This window comes from Phyllobates terribilis, unplaced genomic scaffold (genome assembly GCF_046119375.1).
Source record: "Phyllobates terribilis strain yellow unplaced genomic scaffold, ASM4611937v1 Scaffold_2__4_contigs__length_985480577, whole genome shotgun sequence".
In the NCBI taxonomy this organism is placed as follows: Eukaryota; Metazoa; Chordata; class Amphibia; order Anura; family Dendrobatidae; genus Phyllobates; species Phyllobates terribilis.
In genome coordinates, this window is record NW_027362762.1 from 335655860 (window position 1) to 335677058 (window position 21199).

Here is a 21199-nt window from a genome sequence, read left to right on the forward strand (position 1 = left end):
TTAATTTGCAACCTGATGGAGGTCAGTATAGATGGACTAATAGACCAAGTCCCACACACCGCTAGAAGCCCAAATATTTTTTCAGAGCTAGATGCAGAAAATTTTTTTATTCAATTTGCAACCTGATGGAGGTCAGTATAGATGGACTAATAGACCAAGTCCCACACACTGCTAGAAGCCCAAATATTTTTTCAGAGCTAGATGCAGAAAAAAATTATTTTTAATTTGCAACCTGATGGAGGTCAGTATAGATGGACTAATAGACCAAGTCCCACACACTGCTAGAAGCCCAAATATTTTTTCAGAGCTAGATGCAGAAAAAAATTATTTTTAATTTGCAACCTGATGGAGGTCAGTATAGATGGACTAATAGACCAAGTCCCACACACCGCTAGAAGCCCAAATATTTTTTCAGAGCTAGATGCAGAAAAAAATTATATTCAATTTGCAACCTGCTGGACGTCAGTATAGAAGGACTAATAGAACAAGTCCCACACACTGCTAGAAGCCCAAATATTTTTTCAGAGCTAAATGAAGAAAAAAATTATTTTTAATTTGCAACCTGATGGAGGTCAGTATAGATGGACTAATAGACCAAGTCCCACACACTGCTAGAAGCCCAAATATTTTTTCAGAGCTAGATGCAGAAAAAAATTATTTTTAATTTGCAACCTGATGGAGGTCAGTATAGATGGACTAATAGACCAAGTCCCACACACCGCTAGAAGCCCAAATATTTTTTCAGAGCTAGATGCAGAAAAAAATTATATTCAATTTGCAACCTGCTGGACGTCAGTATAGAAGGACTAATAGAACAAGTCCCACACACTGCTAGAAGGCCAAATATTTTTTCAGAGCTAAATGAAGAAAAAAATTATTTTTAATTTGCAACCTGATGGAGGTCAGTATAGATGGACTAATAGACCAAGTCCCACACACTGCTAGAAGCCCAAATATTTTTTCAGAGCTAGATGCAGAAAAAAATTATTTTTAATTTGCAACCTGATGGAGGTCAGTATAGATGGACTAATAGAACATGTCCCACACGCTGCTAGAAGCCCAAATATTTTTTCAGAGATAAATGAAGAAAAAAATTATTTTTAATTTGCAACCTGATGGAGGTCAGTATAGATGGACTAATAGACCAAGTCCCACACACTGCTAGAAGCCCAAATATTTTTTCAGAGCTAGATGCAGAAAAAAATTATTTTTAATTTGCAACCTGATGGAGGTCAGTATAGATGGACTAATAGACCAAGTCCCACACACCGCTAGAAGCCCAAATATTTTTTCAGAGCTAGATGCAGAAAAAAATTATATTCAATTTGCAACCTGCTGGAGGTCAGTATAGAAGGACTAATAGAACAAGTCCCACACACTGCTAGAAGCCCAAATATTTTTTCAGAGCTAAATGAAGAAAAAAATTATTTTTAATTTGCAACCTGATGGAGGTCAGTATAGATGGACTAATAGACCAAGTCCCACACACCGCTAGAAGCCCAAATATTTTTTCAGAGCTAGATGCAGAAAATTTTTTTATTCAATTTGCAACCTGATGGAGGTCAGTATAGATGGACTAATAGACCAAGTCCCACACACTGCTAGAAGCCCAAATATTTTTTCAGAGCTAGATGCAGAAAAAAATTATTTTTAATTTGCAACCTGATGGAGCTCAGTATAGATGGACTAATAGACCAAGTCCCACACACTGCTAGAAGCCCAAATATTTTTTCAGAGCTAGATGCAGAAAAAAATTATTTTTAATTTGCAACCTGATGGAGGTCAGTATAGATGGACTAATAGACCAAGTCCCACACACCGCTAGAAGCCCAAATATTTTTTCAGAGCTAGATGCAGAAAAAAATTATATTCAATTTGCAACCTGCTGGACGTCAGTATAGAAGGACTAATAGAACAAGTCCCACACACTGCTAGAAGCCCAAATATTTTTTCAGAGCTAAATGAAGAAAAAAATTATTTTTAATTTGCAACCTGATGGAGGTCAGTATAGATGGACTAATAGACCAAGTCCCACACACTGCTAGAAGCCCAAATATTTTTTCAGAGCTAGATGCAGAAAAAAATTATTTTTAATTTGCAACCTGATGGAGGTCAGTATAGATGGACTAATAGACCAAGTCCCACACACCGCTAGAAGCCCAAATATTTTTTCAGAGCTAGATGCAGAAAAAAATTATATTCAATTTGCAACCTGCTGGACGTCAGTATAGAAGGACTAATAGAACAAGTCCCACACACTGCTAGAAGGCCAAATATTTTTTCAGAGCTAAATGAAGAAAAAAATTATTTTTAATTTGCAACCTGATGGAGGTCAGTATAGATGGACTAATAGACCAAGTCCCACACACTGCTAGAAGCCCAAATATTTTTTCAGAGCTAGATGCAGAAAAAAATTATTTTTAATTTGCAACCTGATGGAGGTCAGTATAGATGGACTAATAGAACAAGTCCCACACGCTGCTAGAAGCCCAAATATTTTTTCAGAGATAAATGAAGAAAAAAATTATTTTTAATTTGCAACCTGATGGAGGTCAGTATAGATGGACTAATAGACCAAGTCCCACACACTGCTAGAAGCCCAAATATTTTTTCAGAGCTAGATGCAGAAAAAAATTATTTTTAATTTGCAACCTGATGGAGGTCAGTATAGATGGACTAATAGACCAAGTCCCACACACCGCTAGAAGCCCAAATATTTTTTCAGAGCTAGATGCAGAAAAAAATTATATTCAATTTGCAACCTGCTGGAGGTCAGTATAGAAGGACTAATAGAACAAGTCCCACACACTGCTAGAAGCCCAAATATTTTTTCAGAGCTAAATGAAGAAAAAAATTATTTTTAATTTGCAACCTGATGGAGGTCAGTATAGATGGACTAATAGACCAAGTCCCACACACTGCTAGAAGCCCAAATATTTTTTCAGAGCTAGATGCAGAAAAAAATTATATTCAGTTTGCAACCTGATGGAGGTCAGTATAGATGGACTAATAGAATGATGCTATGCCCAAAAGATTTTACTTCACTAGGTGCAGTAAAAAAATTGGTATTCTATACACAGGTGGTATATCTTGCAACACAGATAGGCTACTCCACTGACTAACACACTCTGCAATAGGCTAAAAAGGATTAGCTTTGCTAGATTCAGCCAAATGCTGTGAAAAAAACTTGCACAGCACTGGCACAGACCTGCCTGGCAAAAACTGATAGGAACTGATGTAACCTAGTCCTGAAAAGGACTCCAATTACATTTAGTCTTTACTCCCACAATCTATCTATTTAAGAGCACAGACCTGCCTGATAAAAGTCGTAGGAAATGCTGTAACCTAGTCCTTAAAAGGACTGCAATCACAACTATTCCCTACTCCCAAGCTATCTGTATATTTGTGCGAAAATTGGCTTGAAATTAACAAGGTATAGCGCACACAGCAACAGCGGTGCCGTCTAACACGCAGCTGCAGCAGTGAGAAAATGGTGGCGACGGGGAAAATGGCTTGGTCTTATAGGGCAAGGACATGTGACATACACTGCCAATCACACATGCCCTTGCTTGTGTGAAAAAAAGCACTTCGCTCCGTGTGTGCGCTGCTGATAGGCTGACAGATTGCACCTCCCCACTGCAAATGCGGGAAAGAGAAAAAAAAATGGAGATCTTCATTGTTCCTGCAGAGATCCATCCCCTGCCCCTCCCCCCGCCCCGCTGTACACTCAAACTGCGTATTAACATTAATTTTCATCATTACTGAGAAAAAATCCAGTTATGATTTTGGTGCACGAACAGTTATCGAACATAACCTCGAACAGCCGAATTTTTCTCAAATTGTTCGTGTTCGCCGACCGGCTCGAACACCGCCCAAAACAGCTCGAATTTGAGATTGGCGAACAGTTCGAGTAGAACAACGCTCATCTCTACTCCTGAGCTGTCTGTAGTTGACAAGTTTTTTCATGACACATTTAAAAGTCACTGATTCTTTCTACATGCTACCAAATAAATGAGAATAAAAGAGATTTTACTATTCTAATGAGTCTCAGGATGCAAGGCCGGTTTCTAAAGCTGAGGAGCAAGGAGATGTTGGCAAAGCGGAGCCCTTGATTAGTACATTTACTTAGTATTTTGTAGCAAACATACCTCAAAGGTGTTACTGCCCAAAAGAATCGACCGACCATTCTCCATAAACACCACTGAGTTTGCCTCGTCCACATTCTCCTAAGTCGGTGTTAGGTCTTTATCCACTTGAAGAGTAGTGACTGAGAGATGGAAATACTATAAATTGGCCATTACCACTACTAATTTTTCAAGTTTAAACAGATTGGTGGTTGTGCTAATTGATAGAAATAAAAATGTGGCAGAAATTTATGTTCCTGGACTAAACTTACCTAGAAATAAAATGAATACAGTACAAACCTTAATCTTTATTGGAGGCTGTTTTAGGAACCTGCATCGCAGATTGTGGCATTTTTGGAAAAATAACACTGTATGCAAATCTGTTTTTCCTGTAAAATGTCTCTATGGCCCTACAGACCTTATTGTAAGTAAATACTGTCTGTTGGGCACTACTTGTGTTCTTCATGCAGTGGTATCAATAATGGCACTCTTACAAATTTGCTCTACCTGGTACTGTAACCCAGCTCCACTCAATTGACAAGAGTACCAGTACACTGTCCGGGCTTGTAATTAGTACTGGTAGGTTCATATTAAAATAGTGCTTTCCACCCAAGCACTATGACTGGGTCTTAGAATCCCCAAAAACTCAGATGGTGAACCCCAATAAAGACCTAACAGAGCCATTTAATTGCACCATTAATGTGGCAAAATCTTATGTCTAAATATACTGATCCATATTTTTATTTTGAAGTGATACACTCACTAGGTAACAAGAAAACACACTAAGCTAGCATCAGTATCTAATAATGTTCTGGTATTTAAGTTACATGAATAGGTGCTATAGACTCTAATGCAGAAATAATGGAATGCAAAATGCCCCTAAGCATTAAGTCCATCTGCATACGATGGAAAATATGAAAATATCCTTTAAGATTTTAATGACAAACATACAATTCACTTAGGCTCTTTTTTCCATAGTGTTTTTTTGCCTGTCTCACAGGGTACCTGGTATTTTTAAAGCAAGGATTTTGCAGTATTCAGCACCTGTTAACAACCCAGAAATAACACTGTCAATTGGTCCATCAAAATTTGTCAGTACAAGATTATAAACTGGTCTGGCAACAGAAAACATACAATATGGTTTTTCATTTTAAACCCCTATTCGCTCCATGCTGTACATGTACATCACGGCCTGGGTGCTTATGAATGAAGCAGGCTCAGGAGTTGTGCTTACTCCATACAGGGCAGGCCGGCTGTAATACATAGCTGACATCAGCCCATAACAGCAGCAATTGGAGCAATTTCACTATTAAAATGCCACTTTCAGTCGCTGACAGTGACATTTAAATAGCATGATTGCTTATACGCACGCTTATTTGAGAAGAACCAATGGGTTTCCATGATACTTGTGACCTGCTTAAAGCCTCAATGCTGCCATGTGGTTTTTTTTCTGAAGCTCAGCCATAGGCTGAACTTCAAAGTAGACCATGATTTATATACACTGCAATAAAATAAAGGGAACACTCAAATAACACATCCTAGATCTGAATGAATGAAATATTCTCATTGAATACTTTGTTCTGTACAAAGTTGAATGTGCTGACAACAAAATCACACAAAAATCATCAATGGAAATCAAATTTATTAACCATTGGAGTCCTGGATTTGGAGTCACCCCCAAATTAAAGTGGAAAAACACACTACAGGCTGATCCAACTTTGATGTAATGTCCTTAAAACAAGTCAAAATGAGGCTCAGTATGGTGTGTGGCCTCCACGTGCCTGTATGACCTCCCTACAATGCCTGGGCATGCTCCTGATAAGGTTGCGGATGGTCCCTGTGGGATCTCCTCCCTGTCCTGGACTAAAGCATCCGCCAACTCCTGGACAGTCTGTGTGCAATGTGACGTTGGGGGATGGAGCGAGACATGATGTCCCAGATGTGCTCAATCGGATTCAGGTCTGGGGAACGGGCGGGCCAGTCCATAGCTTCAATACCCTCATCTTGCAGGAACTGCTGACACACTCCAGCCACATGAGGTCTGGCATTGTCCTGCATTAGGAGGAACCCAGGGCCAACTGCACCAGCATATGGTCTCACAAGGGGTCTGAGGATCTCATCTCGGTATCTAATGGCAGTCAGGCTACCTCTGGCAAGCACATGGAGGGCTGTGCGGCCCTCCAAAGAAATGCCACCCACACCATTATTGACCCACTGCTAAACCGGTTATGCTAAAGGATGTTGCAGGCAGCAGATCGCTCTCCATGGTGTCTCCAGACTCTGTCACGTCTGTCACATGTGCTCAGTATGAACCTGCTTTCATCTGTGAAGAGCACAGGGCGCAGTGGCGACTTTGCCAATCCTGGTGTTCTGTGTCAAATGCCAAGCGTCCTACACGGTGTTGGGCTGTGAGCACAACCACCATCTGTGGACGTCGGGCCCTCATACCACCCTCATGGAGTCGGTTTCTAACTGTTTGTGCAGACACATGCACATTTGTGGCCTGCTGGAGGTCATTTTGCAGGGCTCTGGCAGTGCTCCTCCTGTTCCTCCTTGCACAAAGGTGGAGGTAGCGGTCCTGCTGCTGGGTTGTTGCCCTTCTACGGCCCCCTCCACGTCTCCTGGTGTACTGGTCTGTCTCCTGGTAGCGCCCCAGCCTCTGGACACTACGCTGACAGACGCAGCAGACCTTCTTGCTACAGCTCGCATTGATGTGCCATCCTGGATGAGCTGCATTACCTGAGCAACTTCTGTGGATTGTAGAGTCCGTCTCATGCTACCACGAGTGTGAAAGCACAACCAACATTCAAAAGTGACCAAAACATCAGCCAGAAAGCATTGGTACCGAGATGTGGTCTGTTGTCCCCACCTGCAGAACCACTCCTTTATTGTGTGTGTCTTGATAATTGTCAATAATTTCCATCTATTGTCTATTCCATTTGCACAACAGCATGTGAAATTGATTGTCAATCAGTGTTGCTTCCTAAGTGGACAGTTTGATTTCACAGAAGTTTGATTTACTTGGAGTTATATTCTTTTGTTTGTGTTCCCTTTATTTTTTTGAGCAGTGTAGTATATAGTGTAAGCCATCAAATGGTCACGGGTTAAATACCCCTAAGGAAACTAAAAAAATAAGATAAAAAGTAAATAAAAAATGCTTTAAGCCCTTTACGACCTATGACCTACTGTATAGGTACGTCATAGGTCACCTCCCCCTGTTTGATGCGGGGTACGGCGATGAGCCCGCACCTTTCCGGGGACATGACAGTTGACATGTGCCCCTAACAGCCGCGGGTGAAATTGCAATCCGCCCTCGGCTGTTAACATGGGAAATGCCGCTGCCAACTCTGACAGCAGCATTTAACATGTTCACGTTGGAAGCACGTCACTAGCTCCGCCCATCGGCGCCCCAGTCACATGATCGCGGGGTGCCGATGGGTTGGCATGACAACCTGGGGTCTGCAGGAGACCCCTGAGGTCATTGCCGAACTGCTATGAGTGCCGCCCCTTTGCCCCGTAGCAGATGAGCATTTTTGCTACACATAGCAGGGCTGGAGCCTTGTTATGCGTAGCACAAGCGATCAGATGCAAGATTGCAATAAAATGCAATAACGGGCGATCAAAACATCGTATCTACCCCAAAATGGTATCAATAAAAACATCAGCTTGGCGCACAAAAAATAAGCCCGCAACCTGCCCCAGATCCTGAAAAATAGAGACGCTATGGGTCTCGGAAAATGGCGCCATTTTTTTTTTTTCAAACTTTGGTTTTTTATTTCACCACTTAAATAAAAAAGAACCTATACATGTTTGGTATCTACAAACTCTTAATGACCTAGAGTATCATAACGGCAGGTCAGTTTTAGCATTTAGTGAAAATGGTAAAAAATCAAAACAAAAAACAATTGTGAAATTGCACTTTGTTTGTAATTTCACCGCACTTGGAATTGTTTTTCTGTTTTTCAGTACACGATATGGTAAAATCAGTGATGTTGTTCAAAATTACAACTCGTACCGCAAAAAATCAAGCCCTCACATGGCCATATTGAAGGAAAAATAAAAAAGTTATGGCTCTGGGAAGAAGGGGAGCAAAAAATTAAAACTCAAAAACGGAAAATCCCAAGGTGGTGAAGGGGTTAAAAAGTAATAAAGAATTTAAAAAAAAAGTTAAATCAACTCCCTTTTCCCAGTCTTAAAATAAAGAAATAAAAAAATATTAATAATTGGTATTTCTATGTCCATAAAAGTCAAGTCTATCAAAATATAAAACTATTTAAAACATACGATGAACACCAAAAACAAAAAAAAATCGAAAAGGCAGATTTGTCTTTTTCAGCCATTGCACTTCTTAAAACAAAGGAAAATGCAATAATGCTGATCCAGCCCAAAAAGGTATCAGTAAAAACTACAGTTAGGGTGGCAAAAAACAAGACCTCTCATCACTCCATCAACAGAAAAAAGGTACAGGTCTCGGAAAATTGTGTCACAAACACATTTTTTTCTTTACAAATTTTTGAAAAAAAAATTACTACTAAAGTGTAAAATAAAATCTATACAAGTTTCAAAGAAATTTTTACTGCACAGTGACATCTGTGACTTATAATAGTCAAGCATATGTAACATAGATGTATAATATCATATTCACACATCTGACATCCAGATATGTGAATGTGGCTTAATGCTGAGTTGGTGTTTTTTTTCAATGATTGCAAGCTGGTAAAATTATTATTATTATTATAATTATTATTGTTATTATTATTATTATTAAACCACCATTAATTGCTGTATGCTGTATGTTTGAAATAAAAAAAATGATTTGCAGTAAACCCCTTTAAAAAATCTTATAATTTGTTGTGATTCATTTAAGTTTATTTAGAAGCAGCGCCTCCACAACCCTCATCTTTTTTCAAGCTTTAAGACACAATTGAATTTAAAGGCAATCACTCAGTAGGTTTTTGCTATGTAAAGAGAGAAAAGCAGAGACCCTGAGAGAGACAGAGACCCTGAATGCAGTTGTGTCCTTTACTGGGGTGGTTGCTGCAGTTTCAATAAAATCAGTGTTTTATGTTTTATCAGCAGGAGATTATCACTAGAGGACTAGTAGCCTCATGCTCTGTACTCCTCCTGCTCTGTGTAACCCCTCCCCCACCACTGATAGCAGCTTTTTTGCCTATGCACAGTGTACACAGACAGCTGCCAATCAGTGATGTGGGCGGGGTTATACAGAGTTCAGTATTCAGATCACTGCTAGATCTGCAGCAGAGAAAACAGTGATTTTATCAAAACTGCAGCAAGCAGACCAGTAAGTGACACATCACTGGAATCAGGGTCTCTGCCCCTACATCATTCTACTATAAAACTTGGTTACTGATTACCTTTAATAATAGTGTGATTTTCTGTATTCTTTCCATGTTACTAAAATATTGTCCAACAAAAGCATATATTTGTGAACTCTTAATCTATTTTTTTATTCCGGAGCAATGAGCCTCAAACTACCCGAAAAGCTCATAGCAACCAATCAAAACTAACAATAAAGCCCATAGCAACCAACTAGAGCTCATGTCTGCATTGTGATTAGTTGCTATAAGCATGTCAGGCAGTTTGGACTATTGGATCCATAAAGTTTGCCTGACAAGGAAACCCCCATTACTATAGTATCCAGTTATACATTTCTAATTATGGTCATGAACTTGTTCGATATTGCCAAGTTCTTCATGTTTCTCTATATTTATTGCAGAATAACAACAACAGCTGCATGTATGATGGATTTGCGGAGATATCCACTGGATGAGCAGAACTGTACTCTGGAAATAGAGAGCTGTACGTATTCTCTCAGGAGATATAACAGAATACATCCTTATTGCCAGCATTGTGATTTCAGAATCAGATGATATTTCTTCGTATTTACACAGTAAAGTGTTAATAAGATTTCTTCTGTTGCCCTGATTAGCCATTGCACGGGTGCATATCCACAACACAAGAGAATTAATGGTCACATTTTAATCAGGTTCCATTTGAATAGAGAAAATAGTGAGATGCAATTTGCTTTCAATTTGTTTTAATATGCATGAGTGGCCATTCAGTAGTCTCCTCCGGGGACCCTGGAAAACCCTCTTATTATCAATGCAAATTTGTCTTTGCAAGGAATCTCTGTGTTTAATATGAAGCAATACAGATTATTCTTTGAACAATAATGAATAATAAAACACATATTTAAGTAATCTTTAGGAAACACATTTATTCATTAAGTCATTACTTAGTTTGCCAGGATATTACCCAACATTTATCAAAGAGTAAGTACAGAAAGTCTCACGCATTGACAGATACGGCTGTCTGTCATATTTTCATGCTTGGGATGCTGGATCATGATATTCTTCTTTTTTCTATAAGGTGTTTGTTAGAGATGAGCAAACCAATTCAATGTAAATATAATTCATGTCAAATTTTAGGAATTTGCTGAACATCGAATTTGAACAATTTACGCTTTCCTTTGCACAAATTACCTAGAATGGCCACAGCCATTTTACACATTGCAAAAAAATGCATAAGCCAGAGAAGTCTCACATGACCTTACATACCACACTAATACAGTGGCCACTGTTGTTTCTTGGACATATTATGTACCAAGAATTTCTTTGTCTGTCTTTTTTTCGAAAAGGGGTATTGTACTTGAAAACAGTGACAAAATCGAGTGAAGTAAAAAAAGTATAATTAAAAAAAAGTGGCAGTGGACAGAGAGGTGTAAAGAAAAATCATCATACCATGCATCTGGAAAGAAGAAAAAGGTAGCCTCTGGGAGCAGCAATAGCACCAACCCCTGCACAAGGCAACTAGGCAGTAGTTCTACAAAATGCAGGTCACAATTGTTCTCCTTTGCCTCCAGCAAGCTTATTAATTGGGAGTAAGCAGAGGACTTTATGGACTATATGGCACATGACTCATCTCAGTCACAGCAGGATGCTGTTAATTCTGACAGTGACACCATCAGTTTGAGTCAGTGTTCTTCACATTCTTCCTCCTCCACTGCTATAACAGTTCATCTTTTTAGTAGCGAACTTTCATTTTCATCAATGTTGAAATCTGTGTTTTCTTACCCTTAGTATCCTAAGCCACAGCTTTTCAGGTGCTATTAAAGATATTTCCCTACAACTACTTTCAGTTGATGTACTGGACTTGGATGAGATGAGTGCTGAGAACCTATAAGATAGAACTCAAACACTTAGTTTTGATGGTGATATTAGCAGTGGCACTGGCAGCTTTGGTAGTAGAAGCATCGGCAGCCAAGGTGGTAGTATTAGGGCAAATGTGAAGGTTGGAATGAAAAGGGGGGACAAAATATCAAGGACATTTCCCACACGGAGTCAACTTTTTTTCAAGCTAAATATATAGAGCTGAGCCATCATCCGGTCAAAAGATCTTTCAGAAGCCGATCTCCTTCCATAGTCAGCTCTGGATGAGGCTTAACAGTGCTTGAATTGTCGTGTTGCTGGTGAGTCCTGTGTGCAGTCATCTCTGGTGTGGGATATTTTTTCTGTGTTGTCAGAGGACCAATCTATTGCTGTGTACAGGCTCTGCTGCCACAAATTAACTAGAAACCGTGGCTCTCCATCAGTGAGTCATCACCTAATCACATAGGAAAAGCAAATTGGCCATCAATTATGAGCAAGGCTCAAGATGTTCTTCTTGTCCTCATGATTGTTTTTCTAGTAGCCATGCAGTATCCTCAAGTAGTGTCTGGTCATTGTTATCATCACCATCATCTACCTCATCTACTGTTTTTCAAACTTTTCCTTTGTTGCCTCATTATTTTACCATACAGTATGTGTTTCCAAGAAACCTGTCCAGTCTTCCATTTGAGTGAAACCTCAACTCCCACATGTCCAACTACATCACAGTTGGTGTTGTACCACAGCCAAATTATGGCGTGCACTCAGCTTCAATGAATGATACCTAGCCATTAGTTTTTGAAAGAAACCATCCCTGCTTTGTACTGTCATGTGGCGGAGACTGTGGGCTCTCACCTTGGAATTTTTGTTGTGCACTCCAACATCTACTGTAGTAAATACGGGCCAGGACTTTACATGTCTTTCATGACCCATTGCATCAATGTTTTAAATGGTGGCAATGCACTACCACAAGCAGACCAGGTGGTTACTGGTAACCATTACACAATTCCTCCACAATTTCCTCAAAGGACATCTCCATATCCCCAACAGCAACAGGGCAGAATGTTGTATCAAATGTCACACTGGGTGGCTCCCCATCAACCACAACTGGGCAACTTAGTAAGTGACAATGCCAGAAACATTGTGGCCACAATGTACCTTCCAAAGACCATACTAAGGACAAGGGGGCACTCATTACGGTTGGAAGAAAGACGATTCCGGCACCTAAACAAGAAAGGGTTCTTTACAGTCAGAGCAGTCAGACTATGGAATGCCTTACCACAAGAGGTAGTAATGGCAGACACTATAACAGCTTTCAAAAAAGGGCTGGATGATTTCCTCAATACACATAACATTGTGGGTTACAGTAAATTAGACAAAATGTACAGTTTGGGGAGGAAGGTTGAACTTGATGGACCTAGGTCGTAAATCAACTTACGTTACTATGTTACTAAAGTAATACATTCAACCTGCATAGTGCATATCCTCAATTTGATTGTGCAACATTTTTTTAAACAAATATACCCCCTTGAACATGGTGATGCTCATGTCAAGAAAAGTGTATGGAGACTTCAACTCTTCTTACTTGGCAAAGAACGACTTCCAAGATTTGCAGCAAGAGAGCGGTATGACTGAGCCACGCTGTATAGTTTGCAGCATCGGTTCAAGCAGCATAATGTGGTGAGGTCACTGATTATGTCATAAAGCAGAGAAACTAGAGCTTGAGTTACCTTGAGATCCGGCATTGGCAGATGATGAGCTCTGCAAAATATGTTAGCAGGGACAACTTTAGCAATAATAATTAGAAGAAAGAATGGCGGAACTTCCAAATTTATCAGTTTACTATACAAACATAATATTTTTTGGTTTGTGCCTTGACTGTTGTGAATTTCTCCAATAGGATGCTGTGCAGAATTGGGCTCCTATGCAGGACTAGGAAAAAAGATAAACATTTAAATAACAAAATCATGGCTTCATTGACCACTATTTTCTTTACCATCATCCTTCCTCTTTTTTTTTAATGAATATCATTTGTACCTTGACTTGTGTGGATTCCTCCAGTAGGCTCTGGTAAAGGATTGGACCCGTGCTCAGAGATAGGCACAAAAGAGGAAAATTCAACAACTCATCGGCTTCTATGATTACTAATTTCTTTACCATCACCCTTATTTTTCTAAAAATTAGTATCTTTTGAGCGTTAACTTGTGGCAGTTATCCCTGCATAGAATAAGGCCCCTTGCAGAACTGCACATAAAATGTGAAATTTTTTTTCAAATAATCTATCTTTTGCATAATTACTTTTTCTCATCCAAATACTTTTTGGTAAAAATTTACTTTTTTGGGCATTAATTGGTGTGAATTTCGCCAGCAAGCCCTGCACAGGATGGGATCTCTGTACTTACACAATATTGGACCTCTGCTCATGAGTGGTAACATAATAGTCTTTTGTAGTGTCTTTTTTTTACCAATCACTATCTCACCGGGTTGGAGAGGGTAATAGAACCTCAAATCTAACCTTGATTCTACATTAACTGTGGGTTAGTCACCATGATAGTGACAGAAAGCAACATATAAAGTTGATATGTAAAGTGACATGGATGATCACCATTGTGGCCTGGACCACAGACATAGGCAGGTGAATTCTTAGTCCTTCTCCTGGACCTTCAGGCATCGAGAGAAAGGTCTTCCTAATCACAATTTTACAGACCTATTATCATTTTAAAAAATCTGTTAGCACAGTGTGTTATTAAGCAGACTGTTTGCTAACACGAACAGTCTGGTTACCCATAGCCATGTATGAGGACACTCACCTTACTCAAATTAATAATGCTGTTTTTGCATTAAAGAGCTGGAAAAAAGTTGGATACAGTCTAGGAGACCTCAAAGTGTCATACACATCTATGCACCCCAATGGGAGCCTTTGAAGTACTTTCAACGCAAATCAACTCACCATGAAACAAAATATTTTTTGGAAAATTGAAGAATTTAAATTTCAAAAGATTCACTCTTCTCATCTCTAGTGTTTGTTATTAAATATTTTCTTCAACATTTTATTAGCATGGAATATCTTTGATCAATATTTTATAACTGTCGATTAACTATTGGCTAAAATTGTGCAATGCAGAGAACAGAGGACATTTCCCACAAAGCAGCACCACACTAAGTGCAGAATTATTAGACCAGTAAGTATTTTAACCATAGCGGTATAAACTGGAATACTTACTGGATGAAGCAGATCAGGGGATGTGTATTTGTGTAATGAGGGAGGATGTGGCCTAAGGATATCAACATCCTTTATCAGGGTGTGTAGAATGGGCCAAAAAGAGAGATTTAACTGACTCTGAAAAGTCAAAAGATGTTTATAGTCTTACAGAGGGATGCAGTACTCTTGAAATTGATAAGATATTAGGGGTGATCACAGAAATATCAAAAGTTTTGTTGCAAATAGTCAACAGGGTCACAAAAAATGTGGTAAGAAAAAAAGATTCACATGAACTGTCAAAGATGTGAGAAGAATCAAACATGAAGCGACAAGGAACCCATTATGTTTCAGAACTGTTATGTTCCAGAACTACAATTTCTGTGGAGTACTCAAAAGTACAAGGTGTTCGGTGCTCAGAGACATGGCCAAGGCATGGAAGGCTGAAATCCGACCACCACTGAACAAGGCACTTAAGTTTAGGCATCGAGCCTGGGCCAGGAAATATCTGAAGACAGATTTTTCAAAGGTTTAATGGACTTATGAGATGAGAGGACTTAATGGATCAGATGGATGAACTCATGACTGGATCAGCAATGGGCACAGACCTCAACTTCAACTCAGACGCCAGAAAGGTGGAGGTTGGGCTACTGCTATTGGCTGGTATTATTAAAGATGAATTACTTGTGCATCTCACTAAATTATGCCTATAAGCCATAATCATCAACATTAACAGAAATAAAAACTTGAAATAGATCACTCTGTTTGCAATGACTCTATATAATATATGAGTTTCACTTTTTGTATTGAAGAACGGAAATAAATTAACTTTTTGATGATATTCTAATTTAGTGAGATGCACCTGTAGTTGGACTTTTTTTTATTGAAAATGAACTCAAAGTCAACTGCCAAACCTACTGCTAGTCTTTAGAAGACATTTTCTTCAAGCAGTCATAGAGGAAATAGTCTGCAACTTTCAAGAAAATCATGTTTTTTATGCAGGACTATACTCCTTCACATGCATTGAAGTAATCAACTCAAAAAGTTGATTAAGAAAGTGACAGAAGGCTTATGATTGATATTGAATATATGAGTGGCTATATTGGTTACTGATATTTCTTTATTGTCACAAATGTACTTTTGTACATTTTGAGGTTTTTTTTTATTATTCTCACTTTACCGGATAAAAATAAACAATTGAGATGGGAATCTTTTCATTTTTTTAATTAGTTGCATAATAATTCTAAACACGAATAGTTGCCCAAAATAATTCTCACACATAAATATTCTCCTAAGAAAGACAAAACCTCACTTTTACTTTGTAAATATTCAGGTTTCAGGTTTATTGACCTTTTGGATTGACCGACAGCAATGTATGTTAAATAATAAAATTAATCATCAAAAATACAAATTACCTAATAATAGTGCACATAGGGCGTTTCTTTTTTTACATTTTTTTTTTGTATTAGTATTAGATACCTTTTTTGGAACCAAATTCATCACGAAAATAAAGTAAACAATTGTCTTTCTTCTGGTCTTGAACTGTTTTTGTGACTTTTAGCACCAAAAGTTGAAAAAATTGCGCCAACAAACTGGCATAATCAAAAATACACCAGGGAGAGGCTGGAGTGAAGTTGTGCCAAATTTTGCTACTTTTTAAAAAGTCACAATTGATGAATCAGGCAAGAACATCTGGAATTGCTAGACTCTGCCAAGAAAGTGGGAAAAAAAACAAAACAGGCGAACACATATAAAATGGATTTAAAAAAAAAGACGCAAATAGAATAATGGTTTGGGAGCAAATAAAAATAAGGCGCAAAACGCATAAAATTAGACAAAAAACAATCGCAAAGGCAATGATGAATCTTGGCCACAGTGTACATAAAGGCATTGTGACCTTTATATGATCATTTTATTTTAGGGTGAATATAAGAAAGTTCCGAAATATATTGTGTATAAACAGTTGTAAAGAATTTATTGCTAAGATGTTCTGCATGACCAGATGTAACTTTGTTGTCTTTACTGTCTTTACCCTGATGTAGAGAAATATACTATTCGGACAAAAGTATTAGCGCATTATACTATACACTTACAGGTGCTTTTCTAACATCCCATTCTAAATTCATAGTCATTGAAATGAAGTTAATCCCCATTTTGCAGATAAAATAGTTTCCACTGTACTAGAAAGGATTTGTAGAAGATTTTTGAGTGAAGTCTTTGGGAATATTTGCCCAGTCAATCAGAGGAGCACTTGTGAGGTCAGACATTGATTTTGAATGGGAGGGCTTGGCTCGCAATCTACAATTTACTTAATCCAAAAGTGTTCATTGGAGTTAGTCATGACTCTGTGTGAGCCAGTCAAGATCTCTGGCACCAAACTAACCCAATCATGTCATTATGGACCTTGCTTTGTGGTCTAAGGCATAGTCATGCTGAAATAGAAAAGGACCTTTCCCCAAACTTTCAAAAAGTGGGAAGCACACAATCGTCCGAAATGACTTGGTGTGCTGAAGCATTAAAATGTACCTTATCTGCAACTAAGGAGCCTTGGAAAACACCTTAAAATCAACCCCATAGCATTATTCTTCATTCACCTATCTTTACAGTTGGTACAATTCTGTCAGATAGGTGTCATTTTTCTGATATTTGCTAAACCCCAACTTGTCCAGCAGCCTGCCAGATAGAAAAGCGTGATTCATCACATCACAAGATATGTCCTACTTCCTAAGAGTCAGATGGTGGTGTGGTTTACACCACTTCATTATGCTTGATGTTGTAAGGCTTGCATGCAGCTAATCAGCCACGTAGACTCATGCCATGAAGCCCAAGCACACAGTTGGCGCACAGTTGGCGCACAGTTGTTGTTCTGATGCTGATGCCATAGGAGGATTGGAACTCTACAGAGTCAGAAGATCTTTATACACTTTTATGCACTACGGGCCTCAGCAACTGACGACTCCACACTGTAATTCTGTGTGGTTTGGCTCTTCATGGCTCAGTTAATGTGTTTCCTAAACTCCATTTTTCAAAAATTCAACTCACAGTTAATCATTAAATATTTCAGGAGGGAAGAAATGTAGAAATTTTACAACTTGCAACAGTGGCATCCTATTACAATATTTTGCTTTAATTCAGTGAACTTTTTCTTTCACGAATGTTTATAAAGGCAGGCTACATGGTTAGGTGATTGATTTAATACACCAATAGCAATGGTACTGAAATGAAAAACTGAATTAAATGATTAGGAGGTGTGTCCCAATATTTTTGTCCATATAGTGCGTCTTGATGCGGAAAACTTTAACCTGACACCTAGCGAATTACTGTCATTTTAATTTTTCTTTAAAAAAATAGTTTTACAAGTGAAGATCAGAAAATTTTGTTTTGTATCTTATCAGTTAAATGATGCTTCTTTCTCCTCTGGACTGATCATTCATTGTCAATTCACAACACTCTACCTCTACACTTGTGTACATTTCTTTTTCCACAAATTGGAATGAGCACCTTTAAAAATCAACACCATCTAGAGTTAATGTGAATGAAGAGTAGTCCAAGCTTTGATGTCATTTAAAGTATTCCATATATAAAAAATAGTGAATAACAAATACCCCTTAACAGAGCACAGACCACTAAACATGTCAAGTTAGGAGACAAGGTTCAGTTTTCTGCATCAAGATATCTTGCTGCTTGGTGGTATGCCCATCTTGTTGAAAAATGGTACATTGGTATAAATTCGTATTTAAAACCTGCCATACCATAATGTTGCCTGAGCGACACACTTAGGCCCTAATTCATTAAGACTGACGTTGTGCTCACTATTGTTAATAAACGGGCTGATGGAGTAAGATGCATCTAATTCATTAAGAGGCGCGCTCTGCTTAATGAATTAGGCACATGTTGTCCTCTTCTGGCAGAAATGTACTACCATCAGGGACTGGATTATAATTCTGGAGTAAGTTACGCCACTAAAGTGGTGTAACTGTTCATGAATTTAATGGGTGGTCATAACCATGCCCCCCTTATGCTCAGCCCATTTTGGCATAGCTGATCAGGACTGGCAGGAAAATGTCAAAAGTCGCAATATTTGAGTGCAACTTCAGAGATGCGCAAAAAATATTGTGACTTATTAAGGTGTTTTACGTGCAGTGTTGGACTGGCCCACCAAAGAACCGGAGAATCCTCCGGTGGGCCCTGGCTTCTCCTTCAGGAGAATTCATAGTGCAAACCTTGCAGCTGCTATCGGGCTCTTGAGTGGGGGAGAAATGTGGGCCCTCAGAATCAAATCCTCTGGTGGGTCCAATGTTCTTCAGTCTGACACTGTTTACTTATACACCTTAATGAATTGGGGCCATATTGTACACACTGTGTGCCATATCTATGTACATAATGCCACTTGTAAGCAACAAAAATATGTCTTGAATCCTTTTTCTTAATATAACCTTATTCTTTAATTAACTATTTAATGAACTATTTAAATTTATGTTGTAATTTCCATATTTCACTTTGATAGATGGCTACACCACAGATGACATTGAATTTTACTGGCGAGGTGGAGATAAGGCTGTAACGGGGGTTGAGAGGATAGAGCTCCCTCAATTTTCCATTATGGATCACAAATTAGTGTCCAAAAATGTTGTATTTGCTACAGGTAAGTGTTATGTGATTATTTCTGCATGTACCTCTTTTGCGTCTGTCATATTTTGTCAAATATGAAGCTTTTATGAATGTCTGACTCATTTGTTTCTTTAACAGTGTGAACTTCTTTTGAAACCTTTTTATTGTTGGTAAAATCACACGGAAAGTTCAATATTCCGAAAACAACACAGTCTGCTACTAAATATTTTTTAAACAGTGACTCATTCCAGCAAACCTTCCCACACAGAGCACAGGTTTTCTGTTGTTTGCCATAATACCTGCTGAAATCAAGTGCTTTTTTTGTCAAACTGAAACCGCTATAATTATAGAACATCTACCCTTTATGTAACGGTAAAGATTTGGCCACACAGAGAGGACCAATCTGCTAAAGAAGTTTATAACTGCAGCACTGCTTGCCCTTGGCCCTCAACTACAGACTGTAGAACTAATTGGCTATTTTTGTCCTACTACGGACTTTTATACCAATTTGAACAATGGTCAACCCCTTGTGATTGGGGGATATTGGGTCACTTTCTCTCTGCAATGTGATGAGACAATAGTTATTTGCAATGAGCTCCATGAGATAGTGACTAGGCACTCATTACAGATTTCTGTAGTTAGAGGAGTGGTCCGAAACTAATATTGATTTTCATCCTAAATTTCTCTTTATTTATTTTAATTAAATAATATTTTTTCTTATATGGTTTAATTAAATTTCCCTACCCTTCACTTAGTAATCTAACTGCTTTATTTATTTATTTTTACCTATTTTCCTGTTGACGATGCCTTGTTTGAGAGCCCCCAGTGCATACGGGGATACTCAAACAGGACATCATTAGGGGTCACTACAGCAGCCTCTTTCCCCACCCTGAAATAAGCCGTCATCAGTGATGTCCATTTCAGGGGCTAGGCTAGACCCTACTGAGTATGCGTTGGTTGTCAAGTCTGACTTGTGCTCAGCACGAACTCCCTTCTTTCTGTGTAATATTCTTCTCAATGCACAGTGACAGTACACTCACTCGCCAGCTCTAATTAGAAAATAGGAGCCGGCAACAGAGCTAACTGTGAACGTGCATTTTAAGGAGAGAACAAGTGAGCAGAGACCAGGCCCGCCACCGAAACACATGTCACATTTATTAGCATGGCTGGTCTCTCCTCACCATGTTCTCTCCTTATATTGCGCACTGACAGGTAAAAAAATAGAATAAAGTAGTTAGATTAGTGAGGGAAGAGTAGGCCTTTTTAATTAAACCATATAAGAAAAAGTATTTTATTATTAAAATGAATAGAGATATATTTAGAATGAAAATCAACAGTATTAGCTTTTGACCACCACTTTAATGACCCATTGATGTATTTGTCTTTGTTAAGATAGTACAGTTGGCCACGTTTTGTAGGATAATATATTCTCTGGTTATCTAATAGAATATCTACTTTTTTATTACTAAAGAAACATACAGTTGAATTTATGGTACCACAATTGTCCCCTATGTAGTTCTACAGTGCAATTTTGCTTTATACATTGCTCTATGCATTGTATGGTTATTGTATGGTCATGTCTTGGACTCTCTGAGATTGAGGATGTACACATATGACCTACTAATGACAACCTCTTGCATTTATTTCATGGATTTATGTACCTGTAACACCAGTGAACTTTATATGTACATATATTTAAATCTATACTCATATTCATACTTTTTGTCAGTGTAACTATTAATATCAACACAGGTGCACTTTATCTACTTATATATTTGTTCATTGTACTGTGTCCAATTTTGGTATATACTCCTTTTTTTTTGCACTTGTCTGTATTGTTATTTGTTGTTGTCTTTTCTTTTGTGTGAGCGCTTAATCTGCCACCACATGCCCATATACACCAAGTATTTTTTAACTATTAAATTATTTTCTCCGATATTGACCTATTCTTGGTTGTGTTGGGTTTTAGTACCTACCGAGTGGTCTCCACACTAGTTCGCTAGTTTATAGATAGATACATGTTTATAACCTTATTACTTGAAAGATATACTCTACCTCTATTTATACATCACATGCCTAATTTGTATACCAGTTATATT

The 21199-nt window shown here is 38.4% G+C and overlaps 1 protein-coding gene across 1 annotated transcript in view; it reads left to right on the top strand.

Moving 5' to 3' along the window:
• GABRB3 (gamma-aminobutyric acid type A receptor subunit beta3) overlaps nt 1-21199 on the top strand; it is a 279637-nt gene that overhangs the window by 192391 nt on the left and 66047 nt on the right. The window contains exons 5-6 of the mRNA XM_073664539.1: nt 9862-9944; nt 18997-19134. Of these exons, the coding sequence (XP_073520640.1) occupies nt 9862-9944; nt 18997-19134 (221 nt within the window). The remainder of the gene's footprint in view (nt 1-9861; nt 9945-18996; nt 19135-21199) is intronic.